This window comes from Natator depressus, chromosome 8 (assembly GCF_965152275.1).
Source record: "Natator depressus isolate rNatDep1 chromosome 8, rNatDep2.hap1, whole genome shotgun sequence".
Lineage (NCBI taxonomy): Eukaryota > Metazoa > Chordata > Testudines > Cheloniidae > Natator > Natator depressus.
This window is the reverse complement of record NC_134241.1, coordinates 71,366,175-71,391,964: the sequence shown is the minus strand read 5'-3', so window position 1 is coordinate 71,391,964 and position 25,790 is coordinate 71,366,175. Positions and strand designations below refer to the sequence as shown.

General features: G+C 38.2%; 1 protein-coding gene across 5 annotated transcripts in view; it reads left to right on the top strand.

Moving 5' to 3' along the window:
* PTBP2 (polypyrimidine tract binding protein 2) overlaps positions 1–25,423 on the top strand; it is a 91,115-nt gene extending 65,692 nt beyond the window's left edge. Inside the window, exons 8-14 of one of the 5 annotated variants that reach the window (XM_074961286.1) lie at positions 4,290–4,485; positions 18,062–18,201; positions 19,674–19,707; positions 20,127–20,219; positions 20,908–21,124; positions 21,231–21,308; positions 21,470–25,423. In XM_074961286.1, the coding sequence (XP_074817387.1) occupies positions 4,290–4,485; positions 18,062–18,201; positions 19,674–19,707; positions 20,127–20,219; positions 20,908–21,124; positions 21,231–21,308; positions 21,470–21,599 (888 nt within the window). In that variant the 3' untranslated portion in view covers positions 21,600–25,423. Of the gene's footprint in view, positions 1–4,289; positions 4,486–18,046; positions 18,202–19,673; positions 19,708–20,126; positions 20,220–20,907; positions 21,125–21,230; positions 21,309–21,466 lie in introns of all 5 variants that reach the window. The other 4 variants (XM_074961285.1, XM_074961287.1, XM_074961284.1 and 1 more) reach the window with 4 other exon arrangements.
* The last annotated feature ends 367 nt before the right edge of the window (positions 25,424–25,790 follow it).

The window sequence follows — 25,790 nt, the reverse complement described above, 5'->3', positions numbered from 1 at the left end:
CGGTGGTAATAGAGGCACTGGGGGCGAAGCAGGGGGACGGATGGTTGCAGGAGCGGACGGGGGTGGCGGGATCGGCAGCCCCTCTGTTGGCGCGGGAGAGGGTCTTTCTGAGGCGACACACTGTGTCGCATTGTCAGGAGGGGGGATGGCTGCAGGAGCGGACGGCCGTGGCGAGATCACCAGCCTTGCGAGGGAGGGCCTGTCCGAGGCGACACGCTGTATCGCGTCGCGGCAGAGGTGCCAGGCATGTAAAGCCTGCACGGGCGCCCGAGGCTCTTTGTGCAATGTCTGGCCCAACCACTCCCAGTCCGCTAGCTTAAGGGTTCTGGCTTCAGGGTACCATGGGCATTGGGCACTCACCTCCTGTAGCAGGAGAGTGAGTTCTCGAGTGGGGCAGTCATGCTGAGCCTTACGCAGCAAATACTGTAGCTCATTGCGGTGTTGCACTTGCAAAGCAGAGAGGGAGCTTCCCATACTTACCACAACGAAAAATACTCACCGGGATCCGCGAGGCGGATGAGTGACGTGTCTGAAACCCTTGCCGGGCGAGGTGAGTGCTGAGGGCCCCACGTTTGGGTGCCAGTTGCGGCGGTTCAATGATGAGACAGAACACAGCTTTATCCAAGCAAGCAGGCTGGTCAGCTGAAATGGGCTGTTGCCCCCCCAGCTTTCAACCTTCTCCTTTTATTATATTTCTCCTCCCTATGCATTACATACTGCTACTGCAAAAAGATACAACAAAGGAATGCATGACGTTGATTAATACCAACTTTTATCTACTACAATCCTGGTTCTCAGACCTTGAGCCCAGGCTAAGAAAGCTTCCCACGGTCACCGTCTCATAATCAACTTTTCACGGTTCATATCTAGTCCTTGTCCTTGGATAGAAGCAATGTGTGCATTGCCTCTACAGAACAGCTAGAGTGTGCTCTGACTGTTTCCAGGTAGAATAACCAAACATGAACCCTTCACCCCTCATCTCAAAAAAGATATACTGGCATTAGAAAAGGTTCAGAAAAGGGCAACTAAAATGATTAGGGGTTTGGAACAGGTCCTATATGAGGAGAGATTAAAGAGGCTAGGACTTTTCAGCATGGAAAAGTGGAGACTAAGGGGGGATATGATAGAGGTATATAAAATCATGAGTGGTGTGGAGAAAGTGAATAAGGAAAAGTTATTTTCTTGTTCCCATAGTATGAGAACTAGGGGCCATGAAATGAAATTAATGTGTAGCAGGTTTAAAACAAATAAAATGAAGTTTTTCTTCACTCAGCGCACAGTCAACCTGTGGAACTCCTTGCCTGAGGAGATTGTGAAGGCTAGGACTATAACAGGGTTTAAAAGAGAACTGGATAAATTCATGGAGGTTAAGTCCATTAATGGCTGTTAGCCAGGATGGGCAAGGAATGGTGTCCCTAGCCTCTGTTTGTCAGAGAGTGGAGATGGATGGCAGGAGAGAGATCACTTGATCATTACCTGTTAGGTTCACTCCCTCTGGGGCACCTGGCATTGGCCACTGTTGGTAGACAGGATAGTGGGCTGGATGGACCTTTGGTCTGACCCAGTATGGCCATTCTTACGTTCTTATCCCCCTCCCCTCCTCCTTCCCCATCCCTATTCAGGGACACCTCTCATGAGATGCTGCTCCTCAAGCAGGATTGCTCTCTGCTGGCTTTGCGAGCAGTGGAGGGGGTTCCACTGGAACACCAGGGTCAGAGCTTCTATTTCTGGTACTTTCTGGTGCCCAAATTCAAGGGAGGGGGAAGATGCTTGACCTTCATAGCCTCAACATGACATATCCTCCCCCATTGTCTTGGAACGACTGGTTGACTGCTCTGGACCTTCTGGATGCCAATTTTCATGTGGCAGTTTTGCCAAGCCACAGAACATTTCTTTGTTTTGTCATAGCAGAGCACCATTTCCAATATGTGGTGCTTCCCTTTAGCCTGTTGGGTTTTTTACCATATGCATGGTCATGGTGATGGCATACCTCAGGAAGGAAGGAATCTACAACTTCCCTTACCTGGATGTCTGTTTACTGAGTGGCAGTGTCCAGAGCGGAAATCCTTTTCCATGTCTATACTACATGCACTTGCTCGAACATCTGGGTCTCATCCTAAACACTGGAAAGTCAACTTTGGTTCCCATTCAGAAAATTGAGTTTATTGTTGCCCTTATAGACTCTCTAAGAGTTTGAGAGCATTTTTGCCAACTGACAATTTTCAGGCAATTTGCCACCTTTGCCGCAGTCTGCAGTCTCAGCCTTTCACAAGAATTCGGATGTGCCTGAGGCTCTTGGACTCTGGGTCTGTTTGCACACAGCTGGTCCAGTTTGCAAGGTTGCATCTTTGCCCCCTTCAGATGTGTCTCAGGACAGTTTACTGTCCAACTCTTCACTCGGACAGATTGGTCCATCTTCCTCCACTGGTCCTGGACATCTCACAGTGATGGATGCTTCCAGAGGATGTTTGTCAGGCTGTTCTTTGTTTGGCCCTCACCAGCAAGGACTTTTGTCACCGAGGCCTCCCTGAGGGGCTGTGGAGCACATCTGGGGCTGCTGAAAAGTCAAGGTCAGAGCTGCATATCAGTCTGATGGCACTTCAGGCCATCTACAATGTCATGCTTTTCTGGACCATATTGGGCTCAGTGGTTCACATACTTACAGACAATACCACCACAATGTATATGTGAACAAGCAAGGGGGAGCACACTCCAGGATGCTCTGCCAGAAGGCAATCAAATTGTGGTAGTTCTGATTGTGGAGAGTATCATGCCGGTAACCGACCACTTACCTAGGATCCAGAATCCTCTTACCGACCATCTCAGCAGCACAGGGAGCTGGGAGCGCGGACAGGGGTAAGGGGGCCGAGGTGGATGCTAGCAGCCAAGGCCTGTGGCAGGGCTGGCGGCCAAGGCCTGCGGCAGGGCCAGCTGCCAGGACCCCGGGTGCGGGGCCAGGAGTGGAGCTGGGCGGAGCTCCCTCCCCACCCCCTGTCGGGGTTAGTCTGGGCCCTAGCTGTGCCCCTTCCCCTAAAATTACTCCGCACCTCACAGATTGAAGTTTTCTGGTATACATAATGGCCACTTGCTTGAAATTGACTTTCTGGTAAAGCCCTTAAGTCCTTTATTAGCATTTCACAAGATTTCTTTGATGGGTAATTTAGTTGCAAGGGTATTTACCATGTAAATGTTTGCTATTACATTATGACAGGAATAGATAAGTGAAAACTATACAAGAAACATTCCACTAGTTTCTGTGAGGTTTAAACCTCTGAATATATGCTATACATTCAACAATTACTTTGATCTATCCTAATAAAAAGTAAATTGGCCTGAATACACTTTCACATCTAACAATCGCTTTTGAGTACTGTTTGTGAGTCACCTAAACGGAATACATGGCTGCGTGTACTCGAGGAAGAAGAAATGGTTAAAGATATGATGCAGACATGTATTCCATGACCCATCCTACGTCCCCTCTGCATTGGAGTCTAGTCTCTGGGTGTTCTGTGCAAAGGAACTGAGGGGGGTCGAAGCGGCACCACCTCATATAGCCGGGGAAGGATTATGGCCACAAGGCGCGAGCACCATCCGTTTTCAAGTACTGCTAGGCAAAATTCTCCAGCTCTTATGAGGTGGGCACACACATACCTAAGTGGAATACTGCTGCATCACGTATCGAACCACACTAACAGTAAGGAATTGTTTGTTTTAAAAAAATTAACTTAAAATAGGTGTAGCAGATCTTTCATTTATCTTTTAAGTGTTGATGCTGCTCTTGTTCAACAGTAGAACAAAAAACATTCTACTAGAACACTACAAATACTGTGATCCTCCACATAACCACTTTTTACATATTATTTTAATGCCTTCTATTAGTCGTCTTTTTCTCTGTCTAATGCCCCTTTAAAAAGAATGCTTTACTGTTTTTAGTAGGTTTTAACTTTTGAAAACTTTACAGTATATCTGCATTAAACCTGAGTTAAATACCAAGCAGCGTGGAACAAGGTTGATTCAGTAGATCTGACAAACTAGTTCCCAAGTTTTACTGCACTAAAATGCTACTATAAATCTCCAGGTATTTTGGTATGCAAAATTTTTCAAGGTAAGGGAAATTAAAAAGCTTCCAGGAATGACCTTTATGAGGTACCTAATGAATTTGATCTTTATTGGTTTTTAAACTAAATAATTTTAGTTTAAATGGACAAATGTGTGCTCACTTTTATCAGACTTCAACAGTTGTGACCAAGCTATATTTTATGTTATTAAATACATTTTTCCTCTTTCAGGCATTAGATGGTCAAAATATTTATAATGCTTGCTGTACCCTACGGATTGATTTTTCCAAACTGGTGAATTTAAATGTGAAGTACAACAATGATAAAAGTAGGGACTATACTCGACCTGATCTTCCGTCTGGTGATGGGCAACCAGCATTGGACCCAGCTATTGCTGCAGCATTTGCAAAGGAGACTTCACTTCTAGGTATGATTTTAATTTTCAAAACACTTCCCTCCCCATTCCCAATTAATCAAATGCAGTCTTTTTATTATTAATCATTGTAATTATTTAATGTTGTTGTTATGGTAGAGCCCAAAGATATGTTAGGGTTGTTTTCAGTTGCGCTGTGCAATTGTAGTAAGACAGACAGTTTCTGCCCCTGTAAGCTTACTGTATAAATAGATGAGAGAGAAACAAGAATAGGACAGAATGTACACATTATCAAAAGTTGGTATCTAGTTACTTATATTTTTTAAATTTCCCCAAACCATCCTTCCTTTTGTTCTGGTGTCAGTCAACTTGCTCCACCATTGATGACCTAAAGTATCTTCCTTTCGTCCTGCGTACCTCATGGCAAAAATCTTTGGGACTTGATATTGGCCTTGTTAAAGTCAAGGAAGCTTTTCTATTGATTTCAGCAGGAACAGAATCTGTGTCCTTATTGGCACTGTAAGCAGGTCATGAAATTTTTGCTTGCTTTCATGTTTGCAGTGTCCATTTTCTTCAACTAAGAAAGATGACATGTTGCTTTGAGGAAGAAGTGTCATCCTGTAACTTCTATAAAAATACCAAAGAAATAAAAGAACAGATAACAGAAAGGAGACCATGTATATAAAGAAATTCCATCTTAGTATTTTATTTTTAATAATTATTGCATTTTTTTTCCTTTATATAGATCAGCACTCTTATCTCTAGTGCTCTGGTATGCAATCTCAAGAGCCGATAAGATATTAGAACCCATCAGAAGAAGCAACTGAGATTCCCTGAGCAGTGCATAGATAAACATATCATAGCTTCTAACGGTCTTCTCTGCTTGTTGGTAGAGGCGATATATTCAGTACTTACTGTACTTATGCTTTGAGAGAGAAATTTTTAATACATTGTATCTTGTTTTTGTTTTATCATTTTAATTTGGTATCAACCCTGTAAATTTCATGATTGCATAAACTAGTAAGCATTACCCAGTTCCTGTTCTTGATGTCCTTTATACTTTGAAGTTTTAGGGTTCATTTTGTCAGCAGAGTTCAGATTGGAGTTAGAGATTTTTTTACAATACCTAGTGAACTGTGGTGTGTTTATTATCTTACCCACTTATTGTTTGTTTCCTTTGGAGTTGGGAAGCTAGAAGGAAGGATCAGCCATTCATGTAAAGTGCTTCATTCTGTTTTGAAGTATTTGGTTATAGGCAGAGCTGACAGCACCGCCTGTTACTGAGGTTGCCCAACACTTCTGATTTCATTTGCTCTGACCCTGTTGTCAGTTGGCCAAACTTCAGTCATTTGGGCTGATAATTTCCATGCCAGATATCTGTCTCATACTGAATGTTTGTTTGTTTGTTTTTCAATGTTTAGCCAAAGTGGCTCAGCCATTTCTGAGAACAAGGCTAGTGGAAAATACATTTGTTTTCGCCTTGTTAAAAAATTCTGGTGCTCTTTTCTTTTGAGAAAGTTTAGTGCTCCCCACCCCACCCCACCCCACCCTCACTTTAGAGCAGGGACTTGAAATTTGACAGGGGGTGATCTTTGTGTCAGGGCTGTGCCTTTTGCCATCACACCAGTGGGGGTGGAGAATGTGAGTGGGGGAGCGAGAGGAGAAAGATTGGATGAAGAGAGGCAGGAAGCTGGGAAAGAGACTGAGAACAAAGAGCTGAGGGTTGAAGTGGGAGAACTGGGAGTGGCTGTGTGGGGACACTGGGACCAAGACAGACTGGAAGGATGACAAGGATTTGTTGGGCAACGAGATTGGGGCCAGGACAGTGGTTCTCAACCTGTGGCCTGTGCACCACCTGTGGCCCAATCAGCACACAGCTGCAGCCATGTGACATTCTAAGGGCCATATAGGTAGTATTGGATGCAGCCATATAACACATTGTGGGCTGCATAATGGTAGATAGGTTGAGAACCACTGAGCTAGAATGAGAAGCTTGATGAGTGGAGACAGACTGGTTACCTGAGGAGAATGGGACTGGGATGGGGAGCCGGGGTAGGGAAGAGACAGGACTAGAACAAGGCCAGATTAGGGAAGCTCAAGAAGCAAAGGTCTGTCCAACTCTGTGATAGAATTTCTGTATCTTCAGTTTGCTTTTTAAAAACTAGCAAATTACACATACATGCAAAACTCTGCTAAAAGAACATTAGTAGGGTTGCAAAGTCAAAAAGAAAAGGAGTACTTGTGGCACCTTAGAGACTAACAAATTTATTTAAGCATAAGTCAAGTCAGAGGTTAGGAAATGCAGAATTAAGGTTGTCTGTGTAACCTTAATTTGGCCCTCTTGTTTACTTGCATATGCTACAATCTTTAAATGATCTCATACCATTTATTCCAGAGGGCTTCTGTCTTATTGAGTGTACAGGATGGACCTGCTCTGGGGAGGAATCAGGGTTGTGTAATAAAAGAGATTGTCTGTAGAATCTCTGCCATATTTATTGCAGAAGTTGGAAGGTGTGTAATGAATGAGATAGGGAATTGTAGGAACAAAGAGAATGGGTGTTACGGTTAAAGCAGTTGAATGGTCCCTTGAGAATTGGTTTATATCCCTTCCCCTGCCACAGAGTTCCTAAGAGATGCTGGGCAAATTGCTTAAACCTTTCTTTCCACGGTGGTCAGTAATTGTGTGTTCCTCATTTTCTGGGTGCCTGACTTGAGACCCCAAGGTCTGAGTTGTATAGCTTCTGAGCACTAACACCTGCAATTAAAGTCATTGGGACCTGTACTTTGAAAATATACAGTGATATAGAATGCTAAGTTCTCTGAAAAAATCAGGTTCTGGGAGTCTCAAATTGGGCACCCAAAATTAGTGAACACTTCTAATTTCTCTCTGCTTCAGTTCCCCATAGGTAATATGGGGATAATAATCCCTCATTTCACAGGCTGTAATGAAAATAAATGTGAAGTACTCAGATACTGTAGTAATGATTGCCATAGAAAAGCCCATGAGGAAATTGATGATTCTGTCGTTGGAGCAGGGCTTAATTAGTGTGCAGTAAAGAAGGCATGCGGGCACACAATGAACAATGAGGAGAAAACAAAATATTGAAACTACTCTGTGAGCACTGTTCATTCTGTGCACTGAATGAGGCACTGATGTAGTCTGTTTCAAAAAGGACTATATTAATACGGACTAGGTACCTTTTAGTTCATGCCAGCAGGGTCTATACAGGGTATTTAGGGTGCTCTACAGTTCACACCCCCATAGACTGGACTGAGGCACTTCTAAAAGATCTATCCTATTCTAATAAGATTTAAATTACTATTTAATGACAAAATTATTTAACATAAGAACGGCCATACTGGGTCAGACCAAAGATCAGTCTAGCCCAGTATCCTGGCTTCTAACAGTGGCCAATGCCAGGTGCTCAAGAGGGACTGAAGAGAACAGGTAACCATCAAGTGATCCATCGCCTGTCACCATTCCCAGCTTCTGGCAAACAGAAAAATTGATTTTTAAAAAATTGATCTTAAAAACCATAAATGATTTTTCCAAATTATTTTAATAATTAATAGAAAATTAATAGAACCTAGGTACATGATAAATTCCCCTTACCATCATCTATTTCATGAGTATGGAGATTTATATAATCCCCCCCCCCCATGTTAATTTTGTTGGATAGGTCACTGGATTGGGACTCAGGACCCTAGAGTTCAGTTCCTGGCTTTGTTGCTGGCCTGCTGAATGACCTTGGGGAAAGACATGTCTCTTTCTTGTGCCTCAGTTTTCCAATCTATAAAATGGGTGTAATGTACAGATTTACTTTGTAAAGCCCTTTGAGATGTACAAGTGAAAAGTGCTATATAAAAGCTAGTCAGTATTATTTATTATTAAGGCTGTCAGGCAATTTAAAAAATCTCGATTAATTGCACAATTAATCTCACTATTAAACAATAATAGAATACCATTTATTTAAATATTTTGCAATTTTTTCTACATATTCAAATATATTGATTTCTTTTACAACACACAATACAAAGTGTACTGTGCTCACTTTATATTTATTTTTTATTACAAATATTTGCACAGTAAAAAATAAAAGATACAGTATTTTTCAGTTCACCTAATACAAGTACTGTGGTGCATTCTCTTTATCATAAAAGTTGAACTTACAAACACAGAATTGTGTGGGGGGAAAAAAAACAAAAACAAAAAAAACCTGCATTCAAACAAAACCATGTAAAACTTTAGAGCCTACAAGCCCACTCAGTCCTCCTCCTTGTTCAGTTTGTTTACATTTACAGGAGGTAATGCTGCCTGCTTCTTATTTACAATGTCACCTGAAAGTGAGAACAGGCATTCGCATGGCAGTGTTGTAGTCGGAGTTGCAAGATATTTATATGCCAGATGCTCTAAAGATTCATATGTCCCTTTATGCTTCAACCACCATTCCAGAGGACGTGTCCTTGCTGATGGCGAGTTCTGCTTGATTATGCGTCAGTCCACATTGCTTTGGATCATTTTCATCATCTGAGTCAGATGCCACCTGCAGAAGGTTGATTTTCTTTTTTGGTGGTTTGGGATTCTATAGTTGCCGCATCGGTGTTGCTCTTTTAAGACTTTTGAAAGCATGCTTCACACCTTGTCCCTCTCAGATTTTGGAAGGCACTTCAGATTCTTAAGCTTGGGTCGAGTGCTGTAGCTATCTTTAGAAATCTCACATTGGTACCACCTTTGTATTTTGTCAAATCTGCAATGAAAGTGTTCTTAAAATGAACAACATGTGCTGGGTCATCATCCGAGACGGCCATAACACGAAATATATGGCAGAATGCGGGTAAAACGGAGCAGGAGACCTATATTCTCCTCTAAGGTTTTTATCAAAATATTTTTACCTGATAATTCAGAATAGCCAGCTGTAAATATCTACAGAACAAGGATCACTTTTTTTCCTTGGATGTGTAATTTCTCTGAATCTTCTAACCGATGAAGTCTCTGTGCTGTATAATCAGTTAGAAACTGACATCCAAAAAGATAATCCTGGCCCTGGCAGATGATTATTCATTCATATACTGCATTCTCTGCCGCGAAGGAACGAGGTGATCAGAAATCCTTGATTTTAAATTGGATATCTTTTTAATGAGCCTTTTATCTTTTGAAAGAAGGAAAATTCATTAATGGACAGAATGGAGTGCTTTCAGGTGAATTGTCAAAAGCAATAGTTGTTCCTTTGGAGTGGCATGTATCTTTTACATGATATGAAAAAAAAATACACAGGAAAAATCCTCTATACAGGGAAGACCACTAGCTGTGTTTTGATATGTAAGCAGTTATATCCGATCAATATCAGTGTATTCTATATTCGAAGATACAAACTGGAGTTAAGGTTCATTAGATATAGTAATGTAAGTGTAAAGTATTATAGTGATGTTATAATTATCCTCCATACAAGTATTACAAACATTGGATATTCAGTTAAGGTTAAAATTTAAAGAAATTCAGACATAGAAACACACTGTAAAGGCATCCAAATAACCTTAACTCTGCCCTGTAATGATGCTGTGCATAACTATACGGTTATAACTAATGCATAATAGTGTTTGTGGTCTCAGGTTAGATAAACTGATGTTTAAAGACATTATATATTTTGTTATCAGTATCACTGCAGAGCAGAGTTCCCTAACTGATTTTCATACTTTAACTTTTTGGGGTTTCTTTTAAGGGTAACATTAACTGTAAATATCCTGTGTTTTTAATGCTCGTTTGGGGGGTGATCTGACCATCCCAGTAATGTTTTCAACCATTAAGTTACTGATATGTACTCTCAACCTTAACTCTAGTTTAACATATTTCTGATTTGGGAATTTCCTTTTTATTTAATTAAAATGTTCATGTATGAACACTAAACAAGAATCCCAAAGAGAATGTTACAGTGTGATATTTCTAATGATTTGAAGATGTATATTATAAACCTTCACTTTATTACAACTTTTAGGGCCATTATCTCCTAACATCCAAGCTCCATATTTCACTTTCATACATACATACCACTTCCTCCTCACTATTGTCCTTCACATTTCTCTGTTCACATCCCCGCTGAGTTCCCCTTTCTAACCTTCCTGTCAAGTCAATATTGTGCAGAGAGTAGTTATTGAAAATAATTTTCATTTTTGCCGTCATCCTGCATAACTTGTTTACTTCAACAAGGACTAAAGAATAATGTTTTGCAGAGAATACCACAAAGAAGTGACTGGATAGGGTGCCATCATCTTCCACGAAGGCAGTTTGGCTTCATTTCTGTTGTTCCCAATAGGAGTTGGTGGCCATTTTGAAAGAGGGAACTGTTCACCTCACTCCATTGAGAATAGTAGTAGATAGCAACTGTTTTGAAAGGGCATTTTTTGTGTAATTATCTGTTGTAGAATAGCAGTACCACACTCAAACTTCTGCTGCTGGGGGAAGGGGGGCCTGAGACTGCCCCAGCAGCTGCCAGTGCGACTGCCCAGGGGCTGCCTGAGCTGCTCAGGCAGCACCCAGGCCAACCGCAGGGGCCGCTGCAAAAGTCACAGAATCCATGACCTCCGTGAGAAACTTGGAGCCTCACTGATGAGATCGCTAAAAACGATTTCATTGTGATTGCTTATTTTATTTGGAAAAGCTGTCCAGCACGGTTTAGACTGACAACTGCTTACTTACGCAGGCCAGATTTGAATCAGGGGCAATAGGGTGAATTTGTATTCTGTTATCAATCCCCCACATCATCCAGACTCTAATTTATTCTTACTAAATATTTATTTCCCTTTCTCCTCTAGACTGTGGCTATCTCTTGTGCCAGTTTTACCCAATAAAAGCAAAAATAAGGTGTTTCTTTTATTGATTGGTCTAAATCATTAATAGGGACAAATTTCAAGCATTTCATTCTTCGTTTATAGAGATGATTAAAAGATAGTCACCTTTTTAGAAAGAGCTTGCTTTTATTTGGAGGGTCCTCCTATAGATTGATTCATTTATCCTGCTCCCTGTTTGAGTTGTAATTCCATTTTATGCCCCAGAAACCTAGATCTTTTTAGATTGAAAAAAAGAATTACTCATAAAAGGCTATGACGTGCTATGTATGTCTCCTGGGACACATGCTTTAATTGTTTCCATCTGAGGGATTCTAAACTTTATAATACAAGCTTTGCTAGTCAGGTGCATGTGTGAGGACACAAGACTTAAGAATGTGGATCTTTAGAGGAAGGGTTCTCAGGACAAATCTTTTTGGTGGCCTCAGAGTGCGGCCACCAACTCTTACTGGTGGCCGCTCAGGCAATTTTTCCTAAAATGCGTTAGGAAGAACAAACAAATATGCATATATACATGTCCAAATCAGTGTAATTTATTTATTGCTAGCTAGTAAGTCTGTTGTGAAAAGTGATATTAACAAACATACAAGTATCACTTTTCACAGCAGCCTTACTTAGCCTTGGCAAGCCGGGGGAGAAATTAAGCCCTAGATGGGGGGTCAGGGGAGGTAGAGGGGGGGCAGGGGCAATGGAGAAGGATTGCTGGGGGGCAAGAGAGGCAGCAGGGGGCTGGAGCCTGAAGCCCCGTGGTCGGCGGATGGAGCCTGAAGCCCTGAGCCAGAGCCTGCCGTCCCACTACCTGAGGGCTGAAGCCAATGCCTGAGTCCCGCAACCCCTGGGAAGGTGGGGAACTCACCTGCTGCCTGCTCCTCCAGTGTTGTGCCCCAACAGTCTTTGGGGGGGGGGCAGTGCCGAACCCCTACTGGCGGCCCCAGCAATCAACACCAAGGTGGTGCATCCTGGAGCAACAGGGAGGAGGAGGGGCCGCTATTTTTCCCCCCATCCCATCACAGCCCAGGAGGCTGTGGCTACAAGAAAAGCCCCTGGTGGCCGCGTGTGGCCCCAGTGGATGCATTTGAGAAACGCTACTTTAGAGGATATAACCTTTGGAGAGCTTCCGCTTCAGGTCCTGGTAAGCTGTTCCTTTGTATTCTGATTTACTATGCTAATTGTTAAGAACATTATAAAAATGCAGTCATCTGTTATTTTTAATATAGTAGTAGTACACGGAAGCCCCAGTCAGGATCAAACCTGTATATTTAAGGTTGGTTAAAACTTTGTGGAAACACAGAAAAATCATTTCTAATTAGAATCATTGTTATATATCCTTTCTAAGAGGGGAAAAGGCCCTTCAGTAGTGGTGGGGAATTTTAATTAGTAAGGACATTTAGATGAATATTGGTAGTTTCACTTTGCTTCTGTTTATTCTTCCATTGAAGGTACTGGTATCTTAATTATTACCTCAGGAACAAATTGATAACACAACACAGCATTTTGACATGAACCGATTGATATGCAATAGTAGAAGATACAAAACCAGAAAAGATAAATGTAGCTACATATTATTATATGTTATAAATTGTATGCCTGGATATGTAGGGTGCACAGGAATATGTTTTGGTATGTTTTAAATGTTTTCCAGCATAAATTAGGAATGGCTGCCTTGTGCAAATGGCAAAACTAGAAGGTGAGTTATGTGGTTCATCCCAGAAGAAAGCCATTGTGTAGTCTGCACAGGGGATACAAAAATAATATTTTAGGACTGTTTTAAAAAATATTATTGGGACTATTTTTTATCCCTTTACCTGTAAAATATCAGATACTACATTTGTAGCTGTAGAGGGCTCAGAGGGCTCCATTTCTAGCTGTAAAAAACCTCTAAAAAGGGCCGGAAATAGCTTTCCCATGCTTTAAAATGTTATTATTTCAGGACCTTTGAGGACTAGAAGTGGGTGTTAAGTCTCATTGGGAAGCTCTGCTTTCCAATGGTACAAAGCTACTGTTTCTAGCTCCTGCAGTGATTCTTTAGTGTTGTGGCATTTTCATAGATAAAAATGGCCTATGTTTAAACTGTGCTAGGCTTCTACCACTTCACATGGAAAAAGTTGTGCAGTGGGCACATAGTATTGTGCCCCTTTGTCTTGTGCATCTTTACTGAATTTTTACTATGCAGCTAATGTATGCATATGCAACCTTCTTTAACTACACTTCTTGAGCTTACCGAAAACAGACATGAAAAATGGGTATGTACAATATAAAAATCTATTTCTGCATTTTTTTATGTCTGAATTAAATTCTTTCAAAGTATGTTTCCTAGGGGGACAAGTTTTGTACATTGCTCTATTTCCTCTTATTTACATCACAAAAATCCGAAATACTAATATAATTCAAAAGTATACTTAAATCAACTACTGCAATATAGCTAGCAAGGCGAGTAAATGTATCATTTTTATGGCTGTCACAAAAATGTAGTGGCTCTCACAATACAGGGAGTAGTAAAAACTTTTAAAAACAAATTACATATTTGAAGCCCATAGTTCTCCCTGTCACCTCCTCACCCCCTTGGAACTACATTACAAATATCAAATGTTATGACCAAATTACTAGAGCAGGGGTAGGCAACCTATGGCACATGTGTGCGAACTGATTTTCAGTGGCACTCTCATTGCCCTGGTCCTGGCCACTGGTTCAGGGGGCTCTGCATATTAATTTAATTTTAAATGAAGCTTCTTAAACATTTTTAAAATCTTATTTACTTTGCATACAACAAGAGTTTAGTTTTATATTCTAGACTTATAGAAAGAGACCTTCCAAAAACGTTAAAATGTATTACTGGCACGTGAAACCTTAAATTAGAGTGAATAAATGAATAAATGAAGACTTGGTGCACCACTTCTGAAAGGTTGCTGACCCCTGTACTAGAGGAATTACTTAGTTTTTGATTAACAAATGGTCTCTCATGAAATTTCATCCAACTTATACAACAATTGATCCTAACAATCAGTCTTTTCAACATAAAAAATAACATTTTATTATAATTAAACTTTTTTCTGAAATAAGATTTATTTAAAAATTGGTTGTGCGTACTTTTTTTCTTTAAAATACAGTTTTGATACTGTTTTTGAGGAGACAGAAAGTAGCATTATGGGATTCCAAGTGTGCATCAATGTGACTTCCAGAACACATTTTTTCATCTTGTAAGCAAATAGATATTTTTTTTCTGTCTGCTCTACAAACTTTTATGAAAGTTATGTTCTTTCTGGTTTGTAGCTTTGGGGGATAACGGGTTCACCTTATCTTCTTCCATGGGATATGTGAAAAACTGGAGGTATTGAATAGTGTTCAATATTTTGGATATATTTTCATTTTTTCACTTATCTCAGCCTCTTTATTGGCTGGTTCTGTTGCTCTAATACAGTGCCTGATATCTGTGCACTTCTTCTGTGATATAACAGCAGAACATAGCTATTGAAGGGGAAATCAGTTAATTGCCAGATGCCTCTCTGCCCTTTACTATTTGAAACATTCAGGGCACAACTTTAATTATGACTTTTGGAAAACTTCGGCACATCATTTTTACATCTAACTTACTTTTCTGTTGTTTATTGATACATTTGTATGTAGCAGTATAAATTTTCATGGAGGTCAACTGTGGAAAAGAAAGTGAAAAGTGGATTTTGAGGAATATAGGAATTGCCATGCTGAACTACCAGTGGGCTGTCTAATCCCATATACTTTCTCTGACAGCGACCAGTACTACATTTCAATGGAAGATTATAGGCAGCTCTCATTATGGACAATTATACAATGTTGTGTCCGTGGGGGAAGTTTTTTCCTAACCCCCAGATAGCTAGTGATTGGCTTATATCCTGAAGCTTGATTGTCCATTTACACATATTTAGCCTCTCTAATATAACTGGATGTTCTTATTCATAAAAATGTCTAATCCCTTGTTGAATCCCACTAAACTCTATGCATTGTGCTAAAAACCAGAGCATTCTTATTGTCTTTAAACGTGTTGCCCTTTAATTTTATTAGATGCCTCCTTCCCCTTTTTCTTGAGTTACAAGAGGGACTAAATAGGAGTGCCTAGTTAACCTGCTCAGTAGCGTTCATTATTTTGTATACCTGTGTTATGACACTATAGACCAGCTGTTCCCAAACTTGTTCCGCCGCTTGTGCAGGGAAAGCCCCTGGCGGGCCGGTCCGGTTTGTTTACCTGCCGTGTCCACAGGTTCGGCTGATCGCAGCTCCCAGTGGCTGCGGTTCACTGCTCCAGGCCAATGCGAGCTGCTGGAAGTGGCAGCCAGTGCGTAAACAAACCGGCCTGGCCCACCAGGGGCTTTCCCTGCACAAGCGGCGGAACAAGTTTGGGAACCACTGCTTTAGACAAATACCTTTTAAAACTCTCTTCTCTTTTGAAAATCCTTTCACATCATTAATTTTAATTGCCCTTCTTTCAACCCTTCTGTATCTCTTTTGACATGGAATGACCAGAACTGAACATGTTTTTTAAAGGAGAATATAACTTGGATTTATGTAATGCCATAAAAATATTTTCAGAATTAATCTCTATCCCTAACATGGTTTTTGTTTTTTTGTTTTACCATTACTGCATAATAGTTACTGGCTATCCCACTCTGTCACAATAAATTAATATTATATACTTAGCTAGTCCTTTTGTCCAGCAAAGTAAAATCTCAATGTGTTAATTATTTATCTCCCATAAATTCCCCCCTGTAAAAGAAACATGATTAATGAGGTGGAGCATGGAAATTTTACTTACTTTGTGTGAAATAAACTTTGTAACCACACTTATTTTACGCCTCTGCATTTTTCTTCCTGCTACAATATCTATTTTTAGTAGTGTTGGGAATATTTTATTTTTTTATTGACAAGTACGGTCACAATTAGCTGCTCAGTATTTACTCACTATCTGAGACTGAAGAATTCTTTTTGCCTTTCCCTTATTTTTATTTTTAAACAAAATTAACTCACTTGTGAGGAAGAAGGGAGAAAACTCAATTCTCATCTACAAAGCAAAGATTTCTATTTAGATGCGTTAGTGGGCCCAACTGGTCAAGGTTACTGTGTTAAATTTTTATTTAGTATCATCATCTAGGCATCAGAAGACCACATTGTGAAATCTGCAAGGCCTAGTGCAGTAGTGGCAAATAACATGCAGTAGAACAAAGTAATAATTTGAACAATTATGATTTTTGTGCTAGTCTTTTCATTTTATTTGTTGGAGACTAAATAAAATGTACTTGTACAAATAAAACTAGCACATCTAATTTACCTGTAAAAGGTAGTGCAGGCATAGCACAGGGGCACAACTTCACAGGATGGTGGGGAAGGAGTGTATCCTCGGGTGACAGTATGCTCACTATGTACCCAAGGGATTCCACTGGGAAAACCCATCATAAATTAATAGTATCCCTGTACAATGCTGTAGTTGCTTTGGAGGGGAGGAGCTGTAGTGCAGGTGGCCAATGGCAGTTGAATTCCTGAATGAAAATTCTTAGGAGGCAGAGAGGCTAGGGAAGATTACCACTATGGAGCTATGTCCCTGGACTGAATATTCCTGTGTCTTCATGGCTGGAACTCCCCCCCCCCCCCCCCCCCACTGAGCCTAAGGCAATGGGTAATATGTAGGCTACTCTATTTGCCTTGCTCTGCAAGGTTGTAACCTAGCCTAAAGCATCAAGTTGAAGTGAAGAAAGTAACTAATACCAAAGGGTAATATAAAGGAAATATAATGGTGAAGACAACTTGCATTAATATTTAGTTTCAATGACTTGACTGGTGTATTCAGGCAACAAGATTAATTAAACATCAAAAAGATTTCTTCAGATCATTTTGATAAGAACATAAAAACAGCCATACTTGGTCAGACCAAAAGTCCATCTAGCCCAGTATCCTGTCTTCCAACAGTGGCCAATACCAGGTGCTTCTGAGGGAATGAAAAGAACAGGTAATCATGAAGTGATCCATCCCTTCTCGTCCATTCCCAGCTTCTGGCAAACAGAGGCTAGGGATACCATCCCTGCCCATCCTGGCTAATAGCCATTGATGGCCCTATCCTCCCTGAATTTATCTAGTTCTTTTTTGAACCCTGTTATAGTCTTGGTCTTCACAACATCCTCTGGGAAAGAGTTCCACAGGTTGGCTCTGCACTGTGTGAAGAAATACTTCCTTTTGTTTGTTTTAACCCTGCTGCCTGTTCATTTCATTTGATGACCCCTAGTTCTTGTGTTATGAGAAGGAGTAAATAACACTTCCTTATTTACTTTCTCCATACCAGTCATGATTTTATAAACCTTTATCTCCCTTTAGTCATCTCTTTTCCAAGCTGGAAAGTCCCAGTCTTATTAATCTCTCCTCATACAGAAGTCATTCCATACCCTAATAATTTTCGTTGCCCTTTTCTGAACCTTTTCTAAACCAGATACTGTAGATATTATTAGGGAGGATTTTTGCTTTAATCTAGGAAAAAAGAGCAATGTGTGTGGTTCACAAGAACTGCATTTGATTGAAAACAAAATGGTCTTTAGAAAAGTGAAGTGGCGTAAGAAGTGCTTTGAAGCAAGAAAAATAGCGAGAACCCTGGTTTTTCTCCTGATATTTATTACTGATCCATTTTACTAAGCGTTGGAAAATACGAATCATGGAATGAATTCTTTTGTGTAAACAATAGTGCTTGTACTTCTGATTTAGATATTTTTAAACGACTTGTGTGTATTTCGTAAAATATGCTTTATTTTAAAATTAGGGCTTCCTGTTGCAGCTGTTCCAGGAGCGCTGAGTCCTTTGGCTATTCCGAATGCTGCTGCTGCAGCTGCTGCTGCTGCTGCTGGCCGAGTGGGTATGCCTGGAGTCTCAGCTGGTGGCAATACAGTCCTCCTGGTTAGCAATTTAAATGAAGAGGTCAGTGAAACCATTAACTCTTTTTTTTTATTCCTTATTTTTTAATCACACTTCATTTGTGAATGTTTTCATTTTTTTGCACTTGCCTCTATTTTCACTTGCATACTTTAAGATCAAAGTATTTTTTCTTGTTTTTTGTATGTCTAAATTAATTTTGAAACTATAAACTTTATATTTTTTTCTATTATAGTTAAATATTTTTGTTTTCCTAGGTAGCTAACAACTTAAAATATCCTTTGATATTTGGCTACCTATTTTTCCTAAGAAAAATATGGTAAATACTGCATGTTTGGTTTTCAATTTGTAATTTAAATATTTTCACAAAAACAACAAAATGTATTCTAACTTGTAGATTATATTTTATGTAAAGTAGAATTGTGTTTTTCTTTTCTAATTATTTGCTGCTTCATTTCATGCTTACGTGTCACTGCATTTTTAAAATCTTAATTTATGTGAACTGCTCTAACACGTTTTTCTTTGAAGGTTCTCCCAAAGATCTTGACGAGGCACTCTTCCAGTCTCTCTTAGTAATTTTTTCTTTGCAGTTATTATTCATTTGTCTTCAAAAACATTTTTCACCTTAATACTGTTACCTTTCTTGCTAACTCTAAAATCTAAGGGGGTTTATTTAGTTTTGCATTTTTACTGTCTTGTACAATTTTTTAATTGCTGTGAAAGCTGGTATGAAATGTGGGAAGTTTGATGTAGCAGTTTGTCTAGTTGGAATACTTGTTTCATTTTTAACTGGCCTCTGTTAATATGATTCATGAAGCTTATTTATCATTTGTTACTATTTTGTCATCCACAGTCTTGCATGTTAAAATGTTTGGATCAGAGTGCCATTTTGAAAGATTTTTGCCGGCATTTCATACCCAGCCATGCTTATGCACTTGAAGTTCAAAGTTTAAAATTTCTATTGCATGCTTTTTTTTTCATGTTGAGATGAAATGCTGTAATTTATTCTTTGATATGGATGTACTTTACCCATATTTGTCTTGGGTGACAACATTTTACTCAGTTTTTTCCTTGTACAGTACATAAACCAACCATTTTCTGACCAAATTCCTGCATTTCCTATGTACTGACCTATATTTTATTTTTTTTTGTTCCCCACTTCCTTTTTTTCTTCTGCATTGCTGTTTCCCTTCCCCATTTCATCCTTCTCCTTTTGTGTTCACCTTCCCTTTCCTTGTCTTTCCTCAAATTCCCATGCCCTCCCCCGTCTTATCCTTTATTTTCCTTATCCTTGTCTACGTTCCCTGTCTTCATTCCCTATGTTCATGCTTCTGTGCTTGAACAAAATGTGTTCCTCGGACCAACTTGCCCCAATTAACCGCCTTGAACCATGATCCATGACCACCTCACCATTCTGCGGGAACCACCCTTCGTTATGGATGATCTGTTCATCTCCGCTCTTCCTCGACTCTTCTCTCTTCTTGTCTTACGCTGCTTGCTCTTCTCTCCTTCTAAAGATGGTTACGCCCCAAAGTCTGTTTACCCTCTTCGGTATGTTATTGTTAGCACTATACTTTTATTATTGATTTAATTTTTGTTTCACCTTAATTCTTATTTTTAGCTAGCACTTTTGGCTTAAAGTTGAATAGTAAATCTTTTGCTATTTTTCTTTTGCTGTTTAAAAACTCTCCATAGACACAAGATTTTCTTTTAATGCATGCTAATATATTTTGCATGGTCTTTAATTTAATATCATTCACATAGCTTTTGAGGGTTTATCAAAAATTTATTCTTTTCAAAATTCACTATTCAAAATCTTGATCTTCTTTATTCATTTGTGTGAATGTTGAGATTGAGTGGGTGATCTTGTTGATGTCTGAATGTTTCATTGATATGTCAAAATGTGCTGTTTAGTTGATTAGACTTAAAATTAATTATTCTTTTGGATTACCTCTCTGACTCTAAAAAAGGTGTTTATGGGGATGTGCAGCGTGTGAAGATTTTATACAATAAGAAAGACAGTGCTCTTATACAGATGGCAGATGGGAACCAGTCACAGCTGGGTAAGATTAGATTAATTTATGCCTCATTTAAATCTGTAAATTTAAGTATTTGAAATAATATTGTGGAAATTCAAATGAACATGTTCATATATGTCAGTCTACTCTTATTCTAGTTTTTCTCAGATCCCAGACTATCCATGAGACATGAAAACTTATTACATCAAGTCGTTCTGTATTCCAAAAATCGTATGTGTATGTGCTGCTTTATGTGAACAGAATAATAGTGTTGTTGGAGGAGAAAGAGGTGTTAATTTATTTTTTGAACTAAACATTAACTCCAAATTGTAATCTAACCCTATGGACATCAGTCTGCTACTACACTGGCCATATCAGCACAATAGCACATGCAAAAATACCACAGTTAAATCAGAGAAAATAAGTTTGAGCATAATACTAGATAGTGGTGTGTATGTTGGTTAGTGTCATGGTGGGCTTTTTCACCTGGAATAAGTTATTTGGACCATTCAAATAACAGAATAAAATAGGGTTGTGTTTCCATGTTTGTTTTACTGAATACATGGCTAAACATAGCAGTGCAGTTTTGAAAACTTTACAAACTAACTTTGAAATTGAATTATTTTTCTAGCTTGCAGTGTTGGCTGAAATCAGTGATTTAATGAGAAAGTATATGCCATCCTTGCAGGGTGTTGAAATGTAGCACTGAATTTAATAAACTTGTCTTTTTCAGCCATGAGTCATCTTAATGGACAAAAAATGTATGGGAAGATTATTCGAGTTACCCTTTCCAAGCATCAGACAGTACAGCTACCTCGAGAGGGACTTGATGACCAAGGGCTAACTAAAGATTTTGGTAATTCACCCTTGCATCGCTTCAAGAAACCTGGCTCAAAAAATTTTCAGAATATATTCCCTCCATCTGCAACTCTTCACCTGTCTAATATTCCGTAAGTGTTTGTATGACAATAAGCCGGTGGGATTCACATAAGCCATAAAATACTAGATGCACTGATAATTAATTCTTATGTGTGTTTTTGTTTTTCATTTTTCTAGACCATCAGTAGCAGAAGATGATCTGCGCACACTGTTTGCTAACACTGGAGGCACTGTGAAAGCATTTAAATTTTTTCAGTAAGCACGTTTTCCTTGAATCCCTGTTTTGAACAAAAGATTGACTTCATATGTTTTAACAGAATGTCTTGAAAAAATACTCTTCTGGAGAGGGAAGAGAGGTTTTTAGACCCTTATTTAGTATTGGTTGAGTTCCTAATGTTGTTGTTTTGTTTCAGAAGAGATCACAAGATGGCACTTCTTCAGATGTCAACAGTGGAAGAAGCTATTCAGGCTTTGATTGATCTGCATAATTACAATCTTGGAGAAAATCACCATCTGAGAGTTTCTTTCTCGAAATCAACAATTTAAAATGGGAGATAAAAAATGAAGGTGTATCGCATTGTTCAGTGTCGTCACCTATTGACTGTTCAGGAGAGTGGGGACCAGAGTTTGACTTCTGTCTTTCATGCTGTTATCATTCCTTGGTTGTTTTTAAAAAAAAAAAAACATTCATAAGAAAAGAAAAGCAGTGATATTAAACTGTTGGTTTTTCATCTGTTTAGAGAAACATCATTTTGTTTAAAAGGGTTTCAAGTTAAGCCCATAGTTTTTCAAGTTAGTTGACATACGTGCCTTAAAAAGGAAAACTACTTGTTGCTAGAATTGCATTTGCTAGTAAAATGAATTTGGTTGGCTGGGGCACAGTGTTACATGAGAATTAAAATATATTTAGGCAGGGGTGTGTAAAAAGGTTAAGGTTTTTGTTTCTCCTGCTTGGAACTCTTTTATTACTTATTGGGTTGTCACGTACCTTTCTTTTTAATCAGATAAGATACATTACTTTGAAAGATTAAAACACAGCATATTTTATTTCTGCTACTTTAACTTTTTTTTTGTAAATGGTCTTCTGTATTTCATGATTCTGGTCTAGATTCAGTTATGAATGTAGGCATTAGAGAAAATGAACACGGTACAGAATATTAATTTCTTAAAGGAGAAAAAAGTGATTTCTGTGATTTTTTTTTTTTTTTTTTTTTTTTTTTTTGAGCCCTATGTGGAAAGCATTGTGGAATCTTAACCTTTTTGTACACACTCTTGTGGGACGTATCATATAAATGTCAGCACTAAGTAATGTCTTGTTTGTGGTTGAATATTTTTCGTAGATGTTTTTGAAGTTGACATGACTTATGTGCATTTAAATATATATTGCCATCTTTAGTTTGTAATTAAGATTTGGAATATGGTTGTGGATTTCTGAGCATGTGCAGACTGGTCTAGCTAGTTCAGGAACTGGTGCATGTATTTTTCAAAGATGAAGAAAGTGTACTGCGAACACTTGCAGGAAGGTTAATTTTGTGGCAGTTTTTTAAAACTGACAGCCAGGTGGGACCAAAGTTTATGTGCCTTTAGTCTTAATTTACCTTGCATTGTAATATTCAGTTTTAATAAATCTCTTCAAAATATTTTGTATTAGAAATCGATCTGACTTTACTATAAACATGGCTCAGAATCTACAGATCAAATTAATTTGACAACAGTTCTTCTGTCAATCTGAACTGTTTAATCTGATTCTGTTTAAATGACCAATACTTTTTGAAATTGATGTACTTAGTTTCAAGATTCATAGATTCTGTTATCTATGTAGAAAAAGGTCATGTATATTTTCTATTAGTTAAGTTTTTACATCTTTAGAAATGTAAAATTCAGTATAGTTTGAAAGCGGCACAATTAAAAATTAATTTTCTAACAAAGTTGGGAGGTTTGACAGTCGTTTAATTTCATTTTGTGTGTACTCTGCTTACCTCTGTAGCATGCTCAATAAACACTTCTGTAGCTCTGTATTCACCTTTTCTGTCTTTCTCTGCTGCCTTTTCTCTCTTCTCTTCTTTGTTTTCCACTCCCACTGTGCTTCTGAATTCATGTTTATTCTGTGCCAGGGTGGGAAAAGAATAATCATAGTAATAATTTTACAATTGTATGGCTTTATACCATAAGTAAATCTGATGCTGTGAAAATACATCAGCTCCTTATATTTAGAAAGACAGTAACTGCTTTGGAGGCGTACATGTATATTACACATTTCCCACCCTGTTATAACCTACTACTTTGAGGACAACTTTTATTGTGGTTTGTTAGTGCTCTTTTTCTCTCTCTTTTCTGTTTTAAGGAGATTTATGCACTAATAGATCTCTCAGGTTTGCCATGCTGTCTTGCTGCAATTTCATCTTCCATCTTTTGTGTCTGTTAAAGATTTTCTACTAATCATAAAATATTCTCATAGGTTAAAAAACAAAACAAAAAACCCCAAAGTGACCAAGTTGCTAAAGCAAATATTAGAACAGTGGACCATATTATAGATGTTTATTTTTTTTCCCACCTGTTCTGAAAAAACATTCAAGAAAATTCTTTTGACAAGTTAGTTTCTACACATTTATTTTAAATTGATTTTCTTCTGCATAATAAATGTTAATTTTTCTAGGTTAAAAATAACTTAACACATAGTCCCATTGAAAGAATAACTGTATAATTCTGAAGTTCTGTATTGGTAAAAGCTATCAAGGTTCAAAACATTTTTTTTGTCACTTCTTCCATACAGCTACTGTAGGTTTATTGATGTCAGATTACTTTGTGACCTGGTGTCTGTTCTTTAGGATTGCTGTATAATCAATAACTATCTGTCAAATAGTTAAAGGTTACCACATAACCTAGCACTGTTGCATTAGTTTCCACTATACTAAATAAAAATGCATTGCATTGAAATCTGCTCGGTCAGGAACATGCCCTAAGTATGGCTCTGAAGTTATGCTTCAGATATTGCAATCATCACTGAGACTGAACTACAAATAAAATGATTTCAACTCTGTCTGAAGCTTTGTGAACCAATTTAAAGCTTTGTATATTACAAAGTCTAATTTACAAGCCTGTTGTAGACTAAAAGTCTTTCACTTGTAACAGCATGATGTCCCCTTTATTTTTAAAAGCAGAATTTTAATGAATTAGTTTGACAGCATCCAGAACTAATAAGTAATGAGACTAAATTTGTCTTCTGAATGCATGGTAAAATGTGCTCAACTGTATCTGAGGAGAAATATGAGTTGAAAGTTACCGTTCCTAGTATTCAGCTCTTGCTGAACTATTTATACTTTGAACCATCTGTATCAGATAGCAGTACAGTGAAAGTTGTGTGTATAATGTAGAAATAACTTTACGATAAATGCATCTGGTGAGATGTTTACAAATTTAGGGGTGTTTTTATTTGTTTGATTGAACATTTCCAAACCTGTTATTCTAAGACTAGGTAGCTATAATTATTTTCTCAGGTTGTTAAGTTCTGTTACAAAAACTCAAGCAGAAATTCTATTTGTTATAAACCCATTAACACACATTATGAGGCTGTTTATATACATTTAAATTAAAAAATGATGGTCTTATAACTGCCATAAAGGTGTCGTCTATAAACTCAATGAAGAAAATCACTGTTCAGTTCTTGACTAACTTGAATTCTCTAATAGATGTGATAGACAATTACAAGGTTATTAATTATAGAAATATGGTTACAATTTCTGTAATTGGGAAGATTATAATGATCAAAACAACTCTTTACTGCATTATGCAAAAAAAATAAAAAATAAAACTGCCCTACTGTAAAGAGTGAAAAGTAAAGATATTTGTTTAGATAATGCAAAGATTAAATGTCCTAATTGCTGGAAGAACTGCTAGAAGACTGAGCTGACATTATCTTTCTTACATTATTATCTAAATTATATAAAATGTTCATCATTTGAAAAATCAACATTCATATTTAAGATGTAAATTATTCTTAACACACAAAGAGGTCTGAATAACTTTTTAGCATAAAAATAATGCAGTACCCACGTAAGCTACCTTATTGGAACTTTCCAGTTCCATAGGCATCTTTGATATTTTAAAATACAGAGATCTTTGCTTTGGAATGTCAGCTTTAAAATAGCTGTAGTATGTTTCTTTTATGCAAAAAAGTCGTTTTAGGTAGAATGCTGATATCTCCATCATTTGGAGAGGAAGCTAGATTAATTTGCCAAACAACATTGGACAGATGGGTCCAAAAGCGGTTTTTTATTTGTCCGGTAGTGCAAATACTATGCATTTATGTATGAATTAAAAAAAATATGGCAAACTTACTCCCTTTAAATAAAGGTTTTCAGCATTCTTAAGTGATGTTATTTACTCTGATTTTAAAATGTGTACTACTAACACATACCTTCGCTCTTCAGGGGAAGTGACTGATCTCACTTGTTTTGTAAATTACCATGTAAATTTATGCTGCTATATAGTTTTTTAAGATTAAAAATCTTAAATTTAAGATTTAACTATTTGGCTGCAGACATTACAATGTTACATTGCAAACCTGCACTAGTTTAAGAAATAAAGAAAAAACTCTTCTCGTTCTTATTCTGAATGAACCATCTAGATACAAATTTCTTTAAATAATGAGGATCTAAAAGTCATAAATCCCACGTTGAAGTACAGATCTGTGAGAAGTGGTCACAAACGTATAACCAGCCATTTGAAAAAGGAACT